The 19,286-nt window shown below is 33.1% G+C and overlaps 2 protein-coding genes across 9 annotated transcripts in view; one reads left to right on the plus strand and one right to left on the minus strand.

Annotated features, from left to right (window-relative positions):
* The window catches only part of LOC106074562 (Fanconi anemia group J protein homolog), a 27,401-nt gene extending 19,024 nt beyond the window's left edge, over positions 1 to 8,377 (plus strand). For all 6 annotated transcript variants that reach the window (XM_056005360.1, XM_056005363.1, XM_056005361.1 and 3 more), the window contains exons 28-34: positions 96 to 207; positions 1,355 to 1,487; positions 2,436 to 3,905; positions 4,769 to 4,841; positions 6,512 to 6,640; positions 7,084 to 7,238; positions 8,195 to 8,377. In XM_056005360.1, the coding sequence (XP_055861335.1) occupies positions 96 to 207; positions 1,355 to 1,487; positions 2,436 to 3,905; positions 4,769 to 4,841; positions 6,512 to 6,640; positions 7,084 to 7,238; positions 8,195 to 8,266 (2,144 nt within the window). In that variant the 3' untranslated portion in view covers positions 8,267 to 8,377. The remainder of the gene's footprint in view (positions 1 to 95; positions 208 to 1,354; positions 1,488 to 2,435; positions 3,906 to 4,768; positions 4,842 to 6,511; positions 6,641 to 7,083; positions 7,239 to 8,194) is intronic.
* Positions 8,373 to 18,491, minus strand: LOC106067983 (serine/threonine-protein phosphatase PGAM5, mitochondrial-like). 3 transcript variants are annotated; one of them, XM_056005371.1, is made up of 6 exons: positions 18,163 to 18,489; positions 14,835 to 15,013; positions 14,171 to 14,314; positions 12,308 to 12,378; positions 11,929 to 12,062; positions 8,373 to 9,089 (listed from the first exon to the last, which is right to left on the minus strand). In XM_056005371.1, the coding sequence occupies exons 1-6, from the start codon at positions 18,351 to 18,353 to the stop codon at positions 8,939 to 8,941; spliced, it is 870 nt and encodes a 289-aa protein (XP_055861346.1). In that variant the 5' UTR covers positions 18,354 to 18,489; the 3' UTR covers positions 8,373 to 8,938. The 3 variants fall into 3 exon arrangements, with proteins under 3 accessions (XP_055861346.1, XP_055861347.1, XP_055861345.1); XM_056005372.1 differs by having other exon boundaries at positions 8,948 to 10,830; positions 11,929 to 12,059; positions 18,163 to 18,491; XM_056005370.1 differs by having other exon boundaries at positions 8,948 to 10,830.
* Between the last annotated feature and the right edge of the window lie 795 nt (positions 18,492 to 19,286).

A 19,286-nucleotide genomic window follows, 5' to 3' on the forward strand; every position in this document is an offset into this window, starting at 1 on the left:
AGTTTTAAAATATCATTGATCTCAAACTTTTTTTTTCCTGTGTGTAATTGTTAATCATAAACATAGAATGACTTCATGCATGCAATTCCTAACAGGTTTATCCAAATGGGTGAGAACCAAAATTCAGTCTCATCATAATTTTGCTCTAGCCATGGACTCACTGACTCAATTCATTGCTACCAGAGTTAGTGCTGATAAAGAAACAAGGTAAACACATTGTCAGTTCTAGTAATAGTTTTTTAAAAATTATCTATTTTCTATATTTGATTGTTCTGTATACTGTTATGCTTACTTTAATATGACTCAGATTGTGTTCCATTATGTTTTTAACCCCACTTTGCATTATTTAAATTTTTTTAGGGTGCATAGTTGTGCCAAGCCACAGTCATAGTTACTTTTCTACCATCTTGTCTTAGCTGCAAAAGCTGCTGGTTTTGTTGTCCTCCTGATCTTTCCTGAAAATAAGCACCTCAAGAGAAGTGCACCCTGTGGTGATTGCTGTTCAAACTTCCAGGCCAAAATCGAAGCTTTCACTCTAGCATTGCAGACAACTGAAAACAAGCTCTATGACAAAACCCAAGCACAACCAGATTCTCAATCCACTCTTCAAGCAGTGAATAGCAACATCTTATCTATCCCAAGTGAATTGACAACACTAGTCATAATAATCCATCATAAAATACCAAAATGTAATATGTCACATTACAGTTGGAAATAAATGCAATAAATCCCTATCACCCACCTCTCTGTACACACTGCGACCAACCATACAAAACTGTGAATCATATCCTATTGGATTGTTCAACTTAAGCAGATTCTACTACAACTCAACATAACCAACACTCTGTACAGCAGTGCTGAATAACTGAAAAAAAACAAAAACATTCTACTTTTTCCTTGGCACAGACTACTAAAGAGCAGCTCAGCAACAAAACCGCTGGCTAGAAGAAAAAAACATTAATCTGCATATTACACTGCTGCTTTATTGTAACTTGTTTGAAGCCTGTACCAGGGGATAGGGAAGGGTGGCAGTAAGAGTTAGATCCATGTCTTTATGTCAGACCTGCAGATATCATGTCTAGCTCCATGTTTTTATGTCAGACCTGCATGTCTAGCCTAACTGACTGGAAAATCAGTATACATAAAGGAAGTTTTTGAAATTGATTGAAAACTAAACTGGCCTGATTTTCATTAATTCTCAGAATGTGTCAGAAAAAAATGTGATAAGTAGTGCGTCAGCTGTCAGAGGCAGGTGTTCCATTTCTAATGCACAGGTCAAGGGTTAATTCCAGTCTGGAGGCTAACATTTAATTATTTCCATACAGATATTTATTTCTTGTTGTTAATCTTCCAGTGCTAACTCTAGTATGCTGGAGGCATCAAACATCTCATCACCACTCAGAGAAGTGCCTGTCAACCACACTGTTTGCGCTTCTGTCACCACACCCACTCCAGTCACAGCTCAACAATTATCACTGCCAGATAAAGTAAGATTCAGTGAACATTGTATCCCTCCTGAGATTTAATACTCTATTAGGTCACTTATCTTCAAATTCTCTATTGGATCACTTATCTATACCAATTCTCTCTTAGATCACTTATCTATACAAATTCTCTCTTAGATCACTTATCTATACAAATTCTCTTAGATCACTTATCTATACAAATTCTCTATTAGATCACTTATCTATACAAATTCTCTATTGGATCACTTATCTATACAAATTCTCTATTAGATCACTTATCTATACAAATTCTCTATTGGATCACTTATCTATACAAATTCTCTTAGATCACTTATCTATACAAATTCTCTATTAGATCACTTATCTATACAAATTCTCTATTGGATCACATATCTTTTCAAATCTTCTTTTGTATCACTTATCTTTTCAAATTCTCTTTACATCACTTATCTATATAAAAAAATGTCAAATAAGCTTGTACAAATTTGGGGGGAAAAAATGGAAAGGATAATTTTTGCCATAGTGCTTTAACAAGGACTGTTAAAAAGTTAATGTATCCTAGATATCTAAAGGTTACCCTTAACCAAAAATATTAATGGAAGCAGTAACAAGTGTAGTACTAGACAATTAATTATATGAATTGTTACTGTCTCTCTGTACTGTAGTTATGTTAAAATTACTTAAAGAGCTTTAATCAAAAATGAAAATGGCAGAAAATATATGTCATCAATTTTATTTTGTTGGTGAAATGTAGACACTACATTACTAGGTAATAAATAGATACATAGGTCAATGTGTAATTCTTATTTAGTTAAATTGTCTTCTACCAAAATTACTCCACCTTTTCCTTCTACTTGTACCCCTCCTTCCATTCTGAGCCACACAGTAACCACACAACATAACTAAATTGAAGCTTAATACTGTTTTGTGATTATTTAACTATCAGTCAAATATTCTGTATATTTCCAGTCCAATTTCTCCATATTTAGTGTGATGAAGCCATTTCCAGCAAAATATAAACAGCCATCAAAGGAAAGTAGTAAAGTCAATGTGTCCAGTCAAGGAGACACCAACTCCATCACCTCCAAAGTCAATGGTCTCAGCTGTTTCATGCCCAATCAAAAACATGTTCATCCTATACACAGCCTGCAGAGCCCCAAGCTCAGTGGAGCAGCAGGTTGTTCCAGAGAAGCCCCAGTAGTCATTGACAGTGACACTTCTCACAAGGAAGCTCTGAGTAACAATTCTAGTCATTCCATTGAAACCAGTCACATTAACAATAATACTCTTCCATCAAAGACAAGTAATAATGTTGATAATGAAACAGCTAAGCAAGTGTCCTTAACTCCTGCATACATTCTTGAGAAAAAAATTGACACTTCTGACATTGTTCAGCTTTGCATTATTACAGAAAAAGCAACCAATGGAGAAACTGCAAAGGTGGTTGAAATTCCTGAAATACTTCGTTCTCTGTTTGGGGGAAACCTACGTCTTCCCCTTTCCAATAAACAAAGACTTGTTTATATTGTTGAACCCCCGACCTCACTAGGTCAAAGGCCAACTGCCAAAATATCTAAAATATCAGAAGAAGAAACACAGTCTCTAGTGGATAAAGCTAAAGCTGCTGAAAGTATGCCATGTGAAGATGTTTCTTCCATCAGAGATAAAAGTCTCTCTGCCTCAACATCAGATCTTGCTAAAAAACTATATCTTCAAGATCCAGCTATCAACTCAACAGTCTCCTACAGTCCTTCACAAAAAAATGTGAACTCTATAAGCAAATCTCAAGTTTATTCTGCAATCAAACTTGCTACAGTTCCTTTGTCATTAATATCATCTGCTGTAACTTCATCATTTGAAAACTCTCCAAATAAAATACAAATTTCCACTGAATCTATAGAAAGCAGCCAAAGTCACTTGATTGGAGCTATCTCTAAAATTAATGCATCTAACGGTCTTGATAATTCCTCACCCAATCAAGTCAAGTCTAATCCCATAGTGCACCAACCTACAAGTGCATCTTTTGCTGAATCACCTCGTGTTCTTCCAAGAAACAAAAGAAGGCTTTTTAAGACTCGCATTGTTCCTGTGTTAGGTCAAGACAAACCAGAAGAAATATCTCAACTTCCAAAACCACAGAAATCTAATAACAGTAACACTGCAATTGATTCAAATATTTCCATCCTACATAAACCGGAGAATAAGTCTACAAGTGAGGCAACACCACAGAAATCTAAGAGCAAACCTACAGCTGAAGCAAGTCCTAAAACACCAGGAACTTCCCCTTTGTCCTCATTTGTAGAAGACCCTGATGAAGAAAATTTTGAAAAAGAGCACATTGTAATTAGACGCAAAACCAAGAAAAGAAAAATTTCACTTCGCCATTCAGCTAAAAAGAAGCCAAAGGAAGAAGGAGCCAACTATATATGTTCTACAAAGGTGGGTTAATACTTGGATAATAAATAAAGTAATTTACCCCTGTAAAATCTAAGGTATGTTGCTGTAGCTAAGGTTTAACTAAGGTGTTATCATGCCATCACAATGACAAATTACTTTTACATCTCAATGAATGTCCACATTAACCAGTGCTAGGTGGACTCTGGGATATCTGAAAAAAAAACAACAAGATAACTTCAGCAAGAAGCCCTTCCATTGTAAAACAATCTAACATTCAATATGTCCCACTTAGAGATTAAGCTGAGGTTTTACACAATATTTGATTGTAAAATAATTTTTTTGAATAACATTCTGATTTGTTAATTCACTGCAAACATTTAGATTAATCACATTTACCAAATCAAAATTTAAATAATGTTTATGACATAAATGGTATTGTGTAAAATTGTTTAAAGAATGCAGTGAAAACATGAAAGAATCAGGTGCCACCCCGGTCACAGTCACCAAAAGTTTTGTTCAAGAAGATATTTTCACAAATCTTGAAATGTGCTATCTAGAATTGTATAAATTTTATACAAATGAATGATCACAAAAATCCGCATAGCATTTCAACTGATTCTTGTTTGTAATAAATGAAACACAATAAAGAAGCTTAACTAGGTTATGAAGTGTAACAACGTCCACTTGCTACTCTATTACCTGACATCTTAGACTGCTGTAGCTGTGCTACTTTATTACCTTACATCTTAGACTGCTGTAGCTGTGCTACTTTATTACCTGACATCTTAGACTGCTGTAGCTGTGCTACTTTATTACCTGACATCTTAGACTGCTGTAGCTGTGCTACTTTGAAAAGTTGTTTTTTTAATATTTTTTTCTAAAAGATACTTTTTTTCTATGACTAGACCCAGAGTTGCAAGATGTCTTTCAGATGTTCCACTTGCAGTCATGTGATATTTCATGAGAAAGCTCCCTCAGGTTGGTTGGATTTATTAGCATTTGATTTGACTCTCCCTGCTTAAATTTCTTTCACAAATGTTGCTTCTTCTAGATATGTAAATGCATAATATACATATATCACGTTTACCACCAATGTCCCAGAACACTTTCATTCTGAATGTACTCGATTCAGCACCGTCCTCAACTACCCATCAAACATCAGTGCCAAAGTCATTGCATTTCTAGTACCAATCAACAACTCACTTGATGATCCTCCCTGACTTAGTGAATTAGTAACTGGCATATCCAACTTTTCAATTGGTAAAGCACCAGGATTAGACTCCATTCCTACTAAAATATATCCAGTTGGCAAGTCAGAGCTGATAGCTTAACTCACAGAGACCTACCAGATAATGTAGGAGCACAACAAACTACCCCAAGAGTTCACAAATTATTCATCTCTACAAGAGGAAGGGAAATAGATGTGTGCCATTACCATCGTGGCACATCCCTCCTATCCATTGCTGGCAAAATTCTGGCAAGGGTGCTGTTAAACAGACTACAACACCACATAGCATTCTACTTCCTAGTGTCAGTGTGGCTTCAGGCAATGTCGAGGTTTGGTAGACATGTTCTTCGCTATCCTCCAACTTCAGGAAAAATGCAGAAAGGAAAAATTAAATCTCTGTACCTCATATTCATAAATTTGACCGAAGCATTTGATAATGACAGCCATGAAGGTCTTATGTCCAAATTTAGCTGCCCAGATCAATTCATAACAATGGTTCGCCAATTTTATGATGACTTTCAAGCAAGAATCCAAGGCAACAGAGATTACTCTAAGCCTCTTCCTGTCTCAAATGGTGTGAATCAGGACTGAGTGCTGGCTCCAACACTCTTCAGCTTAATTGCCATGTCGAAACATGTCTTTTGCAAAGAAAGTGTTGCAGTAGACATATAATGCACTGATGCAAGTCTATATTCAATGCTTAAAGACTTAAGACCTGCTATTCGACTGTGCCCTAAATGCCTCAGATGAAGAGGACCTTCTTCGCCAAGGCTTGCATAAATTTGGGCCTCACCATCCATGTAAAAAAGTTAACCAATTAATCAACCAATTAGTCATAATTAATTTTGTTTTATATAGAAATGTACTAGAGAATTAGGTTATTTGCAAAAAAAATTGTAACTATAGACCTTTTAAAAAAGACTATAAAACCTATTTTTATAATTATTGATCAGTGGCTAGTCCGTCAACCTTCCATCATGGAAGTTCAATACTCTGAGATGGAATTCAGACTTTAAAAAAAAAATAGTTTTCAAAACAGCAGCACAGAAACCTTCTCCCAAATACACCCCTCTCCTCTGGTCCACATAAATTATTGGACCATAGCACACTGAGCATTCTATAAGCATGAAAGTTGCACTAAGCAAAAAACAATTATTAAAAATATTTCCAATCACACAAATCTATCATTGTTAGTCCATATCTATTAAAAATCAGTTACTTGATGCAATTTTAATCAATATAAGCTTTTTTTTTTTAATTTAAAAAAAACAAACAACTTTACTTTTTTTTAGCAAGATGTTTATTTTTTTTTCATTGTTTGAGTATCATAAAGAATATACTATAGAAACACTAGTCAACAAAAACTTATTTGTATTAAAGAAAAACAATAATAATTGTTCACTATGACTTCTTTTTGCAGACTTCTACCAACAGCAGTGCATGCCAACATTTCTAAGAGACAAGTCAATGACAGGAAACATTGGTTGTTATTTTTTCCCTTCCAATACAAGTCTTGAAGGGCTGGTCACACAAGTTACTAACAGTCCTGGTAGGTTTTAATACAATAGCAAAGACCAACTGAAGAGATTTTCATGTCTCAAATACAAATCAATTCAACACTGAAACTTTTCCTATCAGTAAAGGCCGCAATCTAAACCTCTTCAGTTGTTTTATGTACGATGTTTAACTTAGAGCTCACTTGTTGTTGTTTTTTTTACTCTTGACACTTTATTCTTTTGGTCTAAATATTTGTGAAGTCTAAAAATTTTAATCAAACTGAATGTTTGTTCCATAAAGGAAATGTTGCATTTTTAATATTAAGAGTTTCACTTTTTAGACCTACCTTTATTAAATGAAAATTTGTATTTCTCTACCATGTTCTGCTAATGGCTATCTGTCTTAATGTCCTGACCAAGTGTTTAGTTGCTAATGTTTCCTAAGCTCATGTTTCTTGCTATTTGTGGTATAAACTTGCATCAATTTGTTTTTCAGGTATTAGTACCAAGTACATTGAGCAAGAAGAAATATGTATACAATATCTGTACTGTGCACACTGTTTCTCACAGGCACCTGACACTGTCCCCCATTTCTTGGGAGCTCAGGTCCAGTTGGCTGCAGCAGCAGAGGCAAGATACAGTAAAGGACAGGTTTGTTTGTTTTACTTGTCTAACATGTGCCTTCAGATTTGAAGATTTATTACATTCTAGCCCAAAAAAATCCTCAGCTAGACTATGGGGGATGTCAGAAAGTGGCGGTCCAAACTGGAACCATCAAGACCACAGTTCATACCACATGACCAGTCTCAATACAGTTGCCATCCATCAAATGTAACACAATGATTCAGTCCCATTGGTGAAACATTTAGTGGACACACATAATTGTAATTACTAGTTAGCATTTTTCTAAGTCTAAGCTCCTAAAACTATTAAACATCATAAATGCAACTCTAAAAAGAATGCTAGCCAACACTTGATAGTTCTACTGTGTGCTATCCCATCCATCTCTATAACTCAATTTCCCTGTATAGAAAACATGTTCATTAGGAAGTAGAGTGTCCCTCTCAGACCTTGCGATCTATGGGGTAGAAGATGGAAAGGTCATCTGTTTCTGTAGTTAATGGTCAATGTGGGTGTCATGTGGCCAGCACAATGACCGACCACCTCAATGAGGACTAGGATTTTGGGATTTTTAAGGCGCCTCTTGGTCCAGCCAACTCTAATGCCTGACAATAGTTGGGGATAGGTAAACATCTTTTCAGATATATCCTAAACCACATACTTTCCTCAAGTTCTTTTGTATGCCATTCTGTCACCATGTCATGTATTTACTAGTGGCACTCTCTTAGTCAAAACAGCACACTTGGTAAAGACTTAAGGACACACTACTCTGGTAGTCCGTTAACTATATTATCTGTTCCATGATTTGATGTTCTTTAATTCCCAGCAATTTTATTTTTTATTTCTTAGATTCATTTAGTAAAATACTAGATGATAAGAGTTTCAATGTGTTCTTTAGTTCAACTTGTATTTGAAAATGTAAAGAGCAGTGTTAGTGACTGGTAGCATAATTATTGGTTGTTTTTTTTCTCTTAATTTTCCTACAGATGTGGTTATTGGAAAACTGTGTACAGATAGAACACCTAGCATTGAATAAAGAGATTGATAAAAGCAGCTAACAATTTTAAGCCTTTCTAATATTGTACATTGTATTTTATATTCTAACTACTTATATTTTTACTGTCAACATGAATGTATATCAATAAAAAAAAAATTGAATACAAATCTAAGTCAGATTTTTATTTGCATCATTTAACACTAAACTAATGTACCAAGTCCAACACTGTAACCATCATTAACAGGCACTAGATTTAACAAGACACATTTACAACTGCTATTACAAAATCATTTCATGCTACACATATTTTTTTTTCATTTTTAAAAGCTAGAAACAGTAGATTAAAACAAAGTAAATTTAATATACACTAAGGGTTTATCACCCCCAATTTCAATTGACACCCTTAAATACAGCGTATGTTAAAATAGGCTAAAACTTTATAAAAGTTTTTCAATTAACGTTTGATCATGATTGTTAAAAAAAAAAAACTTGATGAATATGACAGAATTTCATGTGACTCCTCAATGGATAACATTTTTAAAATACACACACACATTATAAATTACTATTGAATAAATAATGCAAGTCTTTTAACGCAGTCAAACCTGAGTATTAGGCAGCATATTTAGTATAGGTAGTGGTTATTTTATGTATTCTGCAATTAACTAATATCACAAATGTTCTATGAAATAAAAAGTGAATATACAATAGCACATACATTAAAAAAATCCTGCTAGTGAAATGTGATATGTTCCGGCTCAATATGTCCATGGTCCCCCATCATTTCCAAAACGACTAGGCCATCAGGCTGAATAGTAATCAAACTCATACTGCAGTTAGCTACACACAGTCTGAGCCAGGCTTCACCAGGGAACTGAAGAGCTCTAATTAGAAATAAAAGCCAATCAAACATATTGCTGCATTAATTCTAAATAGAATCTTTGTGCTTAACGTTTCAATGGAGCTGCTAATATTTTAATATTAATGAAAAAAAAGTCACAAAACCTTATAATAATTATGTTTTTAATCTGAAGTAAATATAAATGTATCCAGTAGGACAACGCACCCAGTACCTATGATTTGTAAAGAAAACCATTGGTTGGGATATTTAAGTTTACATTAGTAACTCAAATAATACAAATAAATACTTTTGTACCATTATAATGATCGGGTAGTTTTATTAGATCACTAAACTTTTAACAAATTCTAAATTAATTTTACGAATGTTTTATTGAGCTATTTATATTTATCCAAGGAGATTAAATACATTTGGTAAATATTAATGTCTTAGGGTACGACATAGCCTAAATTATGCTGATATGCCATAAAAAATACAACCTAAAACCTATTTATGTATTGTAGGTTTCTTTTAAAATAATTTGAAACAAAAAAAAAAAAAGATCACTCCTACTTTAAGTTCAAATAAAAGAGTCAACTAAACCTTCATATTGTATTCATCATTGTAAAATGACAACAAATGGCCAATATAGGGAGGTTATCAAACCCATGACATTTATGCTATTAGCATGACGCTCTTAACAATATAGCTAGCAGGCTATGAATAACATCTCAATGAATGGAAATTAAGGTAGCCACCAATTGGGTTTTTTTTAGATAATGTTTACATTCTTTCCAAATAATGTTATTTAAATGATGAAGAAATCTTTCTATAATTTAAACAAAAAAATGTATTGTCATGCAGCACGAGTTATGTGTGACATTTTAGCTCAATAGGCTAATAAAAAATTGTCAAAATAATTGATTCCAATGGCAAACTACAACCAAAGTGTGAGCTATAGTAGGGATAGAAAACAAAACATTAAAGCATATTTAAGGTGTATATATGCAACAGATTTCTCAATCTATAACAGAAATAATTTTAATACCGTAACTGTACTTTCATTCCAGAAGAAAAAATAATAATTTAAGATTTTATCAGTGTAAACGACTGCTTTAATTCATTACTATGGATTTCCATAAGTTGAACATTGGTTAAGAGTATATTTTGCTCTAGTGTGTATTTGTACAACATATGAAAAGTTTGACTAGTACAATATTGCAACCCATCAACTAAGACTGTAGCCGTGAAATGATCCTTGAATCATGGAAACCTGCCTTTAAAAAATTCTTCAAGTTCAAATTGATTTGTATCCTGGACAACATTTAAATTAGAGTAAAAAAAAAAACAACAACATTGTATAAAAATAAATACAGTAAAAGAGTATAAAATGTATAGGCAAGTGAATATGTATAAAAAGCACTATGAATGTATACCAATATTAAATCTTAACTTATGTAAAACAGAATTTCATAACAAATGTACAAATATGAATGTTGACATGAACCAAAATTAACATTGAAAGAAACTTCATAAAAAAAAGATACAAACAAATGAACAAACGGTGAAGATGCACATTAACACACATTGTGTATACATGAATTGTTCTATATCAACGATTGCTGGTAATGTAAACTTAATTGTAGGATATTTCTTGGGCTTTTATATGTCCATGCTCTCCTACAGATTTCACAGACACCCGACCAGATGGTCGGATGCAAATATGAGTTATGCTTCCATTGGCTAAGGCAAAGCGCAACCAAGCTTCGGGTGGGAACTGAAGTGCTCTGAAATAATAGAAATATCTTTTTTTTTCTTTAAGTGCTACAGGCTATAGACACATATAGCTTAAGTCAAGCTTTTCCTTAGGATGTGCATCCACACACTAGAAGGCCGATAATTTTGAATATCAAAACCAAAATGCAATTTTCTTAAAACAAAGTAGGCATCTGCACTGCCACTTTCAAAGCATTAAAAAAAAACTTTTTTTGCACTGATTCTGTTAATAAACTCTTAATAGAAATATGTAAGATATAGGGCCCATACACAGGTTTCTTATACTGTATTAGTAATAAAAATCCCAACCTACATAACATTTAGTCCATTTTCAGAATAAAAATCCCAACCTACATAACAGTCCATTTTCAGAATAAAAATCCCAACCTACATAACAGTCCATTTTCAGAATAAAAATCCCAACCTACATAACATTTAGTCCATTTTCAGAATAAAAATCCCAACCTACATAACATTTAGTCCATTTTCAGAATAAAAATCCCAACCTACATAACATTTAGTCCATTTTCAGAATAAAAATCCCAACCTACATAGCATTTAGTCCATTTTCAGACCCAGGAAAGGAACAATACTGAGCCACAAGGTTCATACACAAACTAGAATGCTGGGATCCGATTGCACTAAACCCAAACAAATGAAATAATGGATAGGCTATTTGAATTGGTAATCAATGAGTCACTCCTTCCTAATTTTTTTATTCAAGAAACAAGGTGTTTAAGCTTGGCCAAGTGGCTTAAAATATTTGCATCAATAATTGATATTGCAGTGGCAGGGCAGAACCAATGAACATAAAGGTAAAAAACAATGACAACTTTATGAACAAAGAAAAGTAATTCAAATGTCAAAATGAAACATATCAATAAAGATTTGATTTAATACTAAGACTAAATGAATATATTTATATCTCACAGTAGCAGTTAATATAAGTATAGAATGGCTCTGCATACTGTTATATCTTCAGCCATGTATGTGCAACTTTAATATTTATTCAAGTTTTTCTAATTAATTTGATCTTACCAAACTGACTGTTCTATTTGTCTTTTTCTCTTTTTTTCTAATTATACTTCTGAATATGTTAAAAAAATTACCTGCATACAAAGTATCGTATGACATTGGCGTGGCACACAATTACTTCGTAGGTGTCTTCTTTCTGTGATGGGTCAGCTCGGTAGAAATATTTCCTGAAGGCACTTTCTATTCTGGCTCCATCTTGAAAGAACTGCTGAAATGTTTGGAGAAATTGAACAAATTAAAATGTCCCATGACCTTGCCCAGATAAACACTCAAGGGCCTTGACAGGGGTTGAAAATTAAAGTTATCATAATTTAGAAACAGGCATGGCAACTATTTCTTGGGAACAGTTCACTTTAAAATAATACGCATGCATTGTCATTCCCTCCTGTCCTTCATTTCTGATGGCAGGTCTGAGAGTTAGTAAACAAAAAGAGATTTTGTTCTAGACTTTACCTTTTGCTCAGGCCGCCAACTACCAAGTGGTGGCTCAGGAGGAATAGGAGCCCCTTCTCTTAAAATTTCATCTGTTGTAGAAAGGAAACAAAAATGTTAAAAAAATGTGTAAAAACACCACCATTAACAGCACAAATTACTTTATCCCAAATCTGTCTTCAATTTGTTGTTATCAGGATTGAATTCAATGGTTTCCATGATTTTTTTACCATGAATGTCAAAGTCAAGTTCTGTAGGCTTTTGAGTGAAGTTTTTAAAATTCGAACGAAACCTTACAATTCTGTTAAACATAATACATAAAGCTAGGTACAAAAAAAATAACATAACTAAAACTATATTGGTGTAAAACGAATCTAAATTGAACTAACTTGAGGTTCTTCACCAAATGAAACAAGTTACATACAGAAATGAAATACATTCAACACAACTTGTGTCTAAGATAGAGTGAACATGAACTCCAAAAATGGAAAATATTTTCATATAATATCGAATTTTCATTTAAAAAAAAAAATGGACCAATTTAAAAAATCCCCAATACTTAAAAAAAAAAAAAAAAAAAACAATTGATGCAATACATTCCAAACGTATTAGCATCACGTAATTTAAAAACTTAAAATAATATGTTTTTATTCTAGAATTCTAACTTTACACATTTGACATAAACTATTATATTGAACTGTGTGCAATAGGTGTATGGATCAATGGGGAACAAAAATAATGTTTATTAGATAAGACTAGGTTTAAGTTTTATATTTAGTGTGGGCAGGCATGCATATTATGTAGTCATTTGCTGTACTTCTAGCTTTGAAGGACTGGATGTTACTTTTATATAGAGAGGGGGTGGGTAACAGCTCCTCGGACTTTTTATCACAGGAATGACTCATTAAGTTTGGATGTATAGAGAAGTTAACTCTTTCAGTGTGACATTACTCTCAGCGAGTAACTTCACTAGCGCTGGTCAGTGCGGCATTACTCTCAGCGAGTAACTTGGTTATAAAATTTATTTCACTATCTTTTTTTGTGTTTAACTTTTTATTTCTCTCTTTTTTTAATTTCCTGGATATGAGAGTGATTGTTTTTTGTTTTGGTAGTATATTGTTAGAACGAACATGAACACAATTTATTTTTTTTAATTAAAAAGACAACATTGTATTAGTGGTTCCTCATTTTAGTTTATTTCCCTGGACCCGAAAAATGTAAATAAAACAATTTCTTAGTGTATTTTTTCATCTTTTATGAAATTTGAAATGATAAAATGTGTTTAGTTTTTGTGATTTTTCAATATTTATGCATTAAATGTTTAATTAAAAGGTTAAATCTTTAGGTATATCGAATTTTTAAAGACTTTTTTTTTTATATATTTTTCACTTTTTAGTGTTAAGTTCAAAATTAATATAAAATTTTTTTTTTTTTTAAATAATTTATTTTTTTTTTTTACACTTTTGTAGCCCATTCATTTTCCTTTAAAATATGTTAGATTATTAAATAAAATAAAAAAAGTTACATTAGTTTTAGTAATTCTACCCCCCTTGAAAATTTGTGGTCATCCCGGAAAACTCGATTTTTTAAATCAAAATAATTCGCACTGAAAGAGTTAATACTTAGTGCAGTTGGCAGCAGAGTTTTGTTGATAGGTTTGATATAAAACTGCCTTACTAACAAAAGAAAAATTTATTTTCCAACATTTTTTTGTTTCACTCATTCCTCCCAATGTGATAGAAGCAAAATCATATTAATGTACATGTTGTTTTTTTTAAAACAATGTTTCTAAGTTCCATGAGTTTCCTAGTATTCCACAGGACATGAAAACTTTCAAGCTTGTTTTCTTATTTCCTAGACATTATTCATGATGAAAAGACTGACCTTGCTTATACTCTAGTTCAGGCAAATGTTTATGAATCAACTTGGCAGTCTCTATGGCTCTGGTCATGGTGGAGGAGATAAGGACGGTGTAGGGCAGATCCAAGTCTTTCAATCTCATGCCAGTCACTTCTGCCTGGGCACGACCTAAAAGGAAAAACAATGGACAATGTCTTATAAATATGAATTCCAAAGATTTTAATAATATAGCTTAGTGGTAAAATATACAAGTATTTTTTGAAAAAAATTGCACACAAATGCAGAAGTGAATTATACAAAGGTTGATCTAGCTATATTCATTGTGCATTTGATTCAGCTTGCAAAAATAATTTTTTTTTAAAGCAGAATGCACTCCCTTCTACACCTGGTATTCAAGACAAAATAGAAGAAATATCAGATTCAAATTTAAAGAAAAGTACAGGTATTGAGCAGTGTATTATTGCAAAAAATTTACCCATTTACCTATTTTTATCTTCATAAACATGCCCACATGGGTTTTCAACCTTTAGACCCCCCTCAAAGTTGAAATCAAAATGTGCCTCCTTCTCCGACATTTTTTTCTTCTTCATAATCAAATTATTAAATGACACATTACATTACCAATAACTCCAGAAATTAAATAGTTATAACAACAAACTGTCTCAAACAATTTTTTTTAGAAAAATACCCAATGCAGTTAAAAAGCGATCCTTGTCAACAGCAGCATTATCAAAATACTGTCCATGTCGAATTAGAAGAAGATGCCGACTGGCAGTTGGAGTAGAATTCTCTAGTTGCTTTTTATAATCAGCCAACTCTGAATCTGTTTTGCCTTTAGGGGGTGGAAGCAGACTTGAAGGTTCTCTTCTGAAACAAGAAAACAGAAAAAGGACATAAATATAACAACTAGAATAGATCTAGGACTAGAGTTCACTTGATGATATGATTTATCTTAGACTGTCCTAGAATCTAGAGATATTATTATATTTATTTATAAATAAATTTAAATTAGAATTACATTTTAGAATTTTTTTCTAGGTAGATCTAGTCTAGCTAGACTCTAGATCGACTAATCATTGTCATAGACATAGATGGTGAAAATCATAGATCTGTACTTCTGTACCAATATGTAGTCAGTGAAGACTAAATAGAATCTAAAAATTCTCGATCTAGTCATTGAAGACACTAGTCTAAAATCTGATCAAATAGATATATATATATAGATCTAGATTAGATCTTAGACATAGAGATGCTAATTCTTATCTAATCATTATAAATGTGATTATCACACGACATAAGTGGTCATAACTTGTCATAAAGCCATTTAGATCTAGATCAACTCTATAGATCTTGAATAATTTAGAAAGATTATTTAGATCTAGGTATAAATCATTCATGATGCTGTCAATAATGAATCCTCTGAATGTCATTCATCAAGAAATGATGAAATGATAATGATGCTGAGATACCATTAATATGATGTCAATGATGATTATAATCCATGATAATAATGATAATGATAAATATGTCATTTAGATCTAGACCAATCTAGTAAAGTCACCACAGACCATACTGGTATACCAGCATCTATAACGTAGTGGCATGTGACAAGATAATGATGATACACTAATTAGATTTTATAGACCTAGTATACTAAAGAATCTAGATAAGACCTTGCAACCTTCTCTTCATCTAAACTAGAATCTAGGGAGTAGGGTACATACCAAATAGTAGAGTAACTAGATTTTACTAGATCAGTATAAGAGGCCATATATATTGAAAATAAAACAAAAAAAATATGTGTCTACATTCCAACAGAGCTCAAGGAAATAGTGAACTGTTTTCTAAAAACTCATTATCCTAGCAATCAGTGGATCAGAGTTTTCGAGGATGGCTCATCCCATAAAGCCACCACAAATGGAGGAGCTGGAATATTCATCGAATGGCCAGATGGAGAAAAACTAGAAAAATCCATTGCAACTGGAGAGCTGACAGCCACGAAGCAGCAAGGGAAGCAGTAGCAGATTGTCTTTCTAGCCGATGCGAAAGCAACCCCCCAAACCTTGGAAAACTCATGATTCCTCTTGTATAAAAAGTCTCAAGACAGCACTTATAAAGCTCAACAACAACAGCAAAAAAACTGTTATTCAATGGATACCAGCTCATACATATATATATACAACCAGAAGGAAATGAGAAGGCTGACTCACTTGCCACGAGTGGAAGAACAAACTCACAATTAAACTCTGCACTCTATCCAGAAATTAAACTCTGCACTCTATCCAGAAGAAATGAAGAAACTAATAGTAAATAAAATAAAATGAGAAATGGACAAGCTCTAATCCAAATCACAAGAAAGATGATGCTTATTATAAGTTATATTATCCCAACAAGATCAACATCTAATCTTCGACTCAGGACCAGACACAACAGAATGCGACAACTATGTACCGGAAGCTCAAAATTGGAACAAGAGAAATCTGCCCAAGAGGAGTGTCACCAGAGAATGCTGACCATGTCCTCCAAAACTGCTCTCTTTACCAAGAGGCCTGTACAAGACACTGGCCCCAAAACACCCAAATAGAAAACTATATGGAGGGCTACGTGATTTGGAAACCACTGCGCAGTTCATCTCATGTATTGGTCATCTGAACGCTCCAACTTAAAAATGAGAACGAAGAAGACTAGAGCAGTAGTCTCAGTAGATCTAGAATATTCTAGGGTAATTTCCGCATTTCGCTAATGCAGAAATTGCCTATTCTAGATCTAGACTCTAGGACCTAGGTAGATCTATCATCTAGGTATATATTTCTACACACTGATACAGATCATTAGATGTGAGATAGATAGTAGTAATAGAAGACTGGATCAGTAGTCTCAGTAGATCTAGAATATTCTAGGGTAATTTCCGCATTTCGCTAATGCAGAAATTGCCTATCTAGATCTAGACTCTAGGACCTAGGTAGATCTATCATCTAGGTATATATATCTACACACTGATACAGATCATTAGATGTGAGATAGATAGTAGAAAATAATGTTAGTCATAGATAGATCTATAAGTAAATAGACTAAATAGTAAATATATAAGTTTAGTATAATTAGAATTATTAGATCTAGTCTAGTACTAACAAAATTAGTACTAGCTACTAGAATCTAGTCTAGCTAGATTCTAGATATCTAGATCTATTATTTATTATCTATAACAATAGACCACTACACTTCACTATGACTTAATATTATAATTTATAATTATATAGATAATAGATAGCCTAGAATCTAAGAATGCCTAGATTAAGATATATATTTATGATATAATATTATATTTAAGGCAAGGCTAGTCTTCGAGTCCGAAGATTAGTGAGGAATGCAGTACTAAAATGACTAAATATCTATAAAATAATCTTAGTATATAGATCTAGAGATTAGAATCTTGTTCAGGGGTTCTCAACCTGTGGGTGGCGACCCCTTGGCCTTGACTACCTTGAGGGGTCAATTGACGATTTGTCAGGGGTCGCCTAAGTCTGAGGCTAAGACCATCGAAAATATGGATTATATTTTGTGTATTCTTCTATTGCTGTGTGTGTATGGGCGGGGGAGGGGGGTCGCGGCAGAGCGGGGGGATAGTAAAAAGGGGTCGCCGAGCTTAAAAGGCTGAGAACCGCTGGTCTAGTTAAGTCTAGTACTACAGTGAGTGACAGTGTCTACAGTAGTCGATATTTACATTTATGATTCTACTAAATTCTAGACTCTAGTGATCGATCTAATCTAGATCTAGTTCTAGATACTAGAATGACTAGATTCTAGACACAATGATTCTGAATGATCAGATAATCATATAGATCTATATATCTAGGTCTAATTCTAGGTCTACATAATGATTGACAACACCGTCACCACATGCTTAGGCGCCTTATGTAATTTATATACTTTATTATACTTTATATTCTATTTCTTAGAAATCTAGTAAGTCTAAGTAAGTTAGTTTTCTACTATTTTTCATACTCATACCATACCTGTCCCAATTAAAATCCCATTTAACTGAGGGCTCATAGTTGGTAGTCCACGATGCGTACAAAACCTTATCATTGTATTTCCATCTCTGATAAACTACCACACCAACAACAACAGCGGCACCGACTTTAAGTGACTTTTTAGCAATATTCGACAAAATATGCCACCTTCTACTAAATCGTTTCGACTCCATAACATTACATGTGGATTCAATGTTTATGATTCTAGCGGGAGTGCCAGTTTTTACGTAACCGTATCTAAAAGTTAGACCAAAGAAATATTTTAAATTTTGGTGTGAATAAAAAAGCTTAAGAAATTGTGATATTTTAAAATATCAGTACATAGGTTCATAGGTATGATAAGCGGAAATTACCGACTTATATATACATATGATCTATATAGATCAGTGGTTCCCAAACTTTTTTTGTCTTGTAGACCCCTTGTTATGTTTTCTGGTTTTCGGTTTAAATTAAATTGCATTTTTGCAAATTCATCAATTCCAATTTTTGTAAAGTAATTTGTAACTGCAGTGAGTCAAAGGGTGAAAAAAGTAATTTAAATCTACATAATGAGTTAGGAAGATCTTTTTTTTTAATTTATAAGATTCAAATTTAAACCAATAATTAATATGTAGGCCTATTACTGAAATCACAAACACCTTGAAAATGGGGTGTGAAAATATAAGTCACTAACTAATTAAATAAAATCAATTGTCGTATACTCCCATGGACATCTGATAGACCCCCTAATTTATTTTTTTTCACTTTCGTAGACCCCTTGGAAGTCTTCGTAGACCCCTGGGGGTCTATATAGACCACTTTGTGAATCACTGATATAGATCTAGTTCTAAATAACATTGTCAATAAAATAGAAAAATCTTTAGAAATTCCAGTTTGTAATTGGATTTATAATTTAGTTTATAAGCATACATGTTACTATCGCGATTGTAATAAGTTACAACGTATAAGATAGGTTTTGATCTAAATGTTGTTTACGGATTCTGGCTTATCTACAAGGGTAACCTGGCCTATGCTGTAAAATTATACTCCCATACATAGATCTACATAAATAAAATAAAATTGGGCTGAAAATCCAGGTGGTCATCTCCTCGACAAAAAAAGTTGTT

This window comes from Biomphalaria glabrata, chromosome 12 (assembly GCF_947242115.1).
Source record: "Biomphalaria glabrata chromosome 12, xgBioGlab47.1, whole genome shotgun sequence".
Lineage (NCBI taxonomy): Eukaryota > Metazoa > Mollusca > Gastropoda > Planorbidae > Biomphalaria > Biomphalaria glabrata.

Coding starts and splice junctions, on each gene's coding strand:
- LOC106067983 (XM_056005371.1), bottom strand. CDS start 18,353: ATGGAGTCGAAACGATTTAGTAGAAGGTGGCATATTTTGTCGAATATT. Junction 12,379..14,170: donor TGAACTAGAGTATAAGCAAG/GTCAGTCTTTTC, acceptor TTTCTACAACAG/ATGAAATTTTAAGAGAAGGG. Junction 12,063..12,307: donor GTTGGCGGCCTGAGCAAAAG/GTAAAGTCTAGA, acceptor CAAACATTTCAG/CAGTTCTTTCAAGATGGAGC.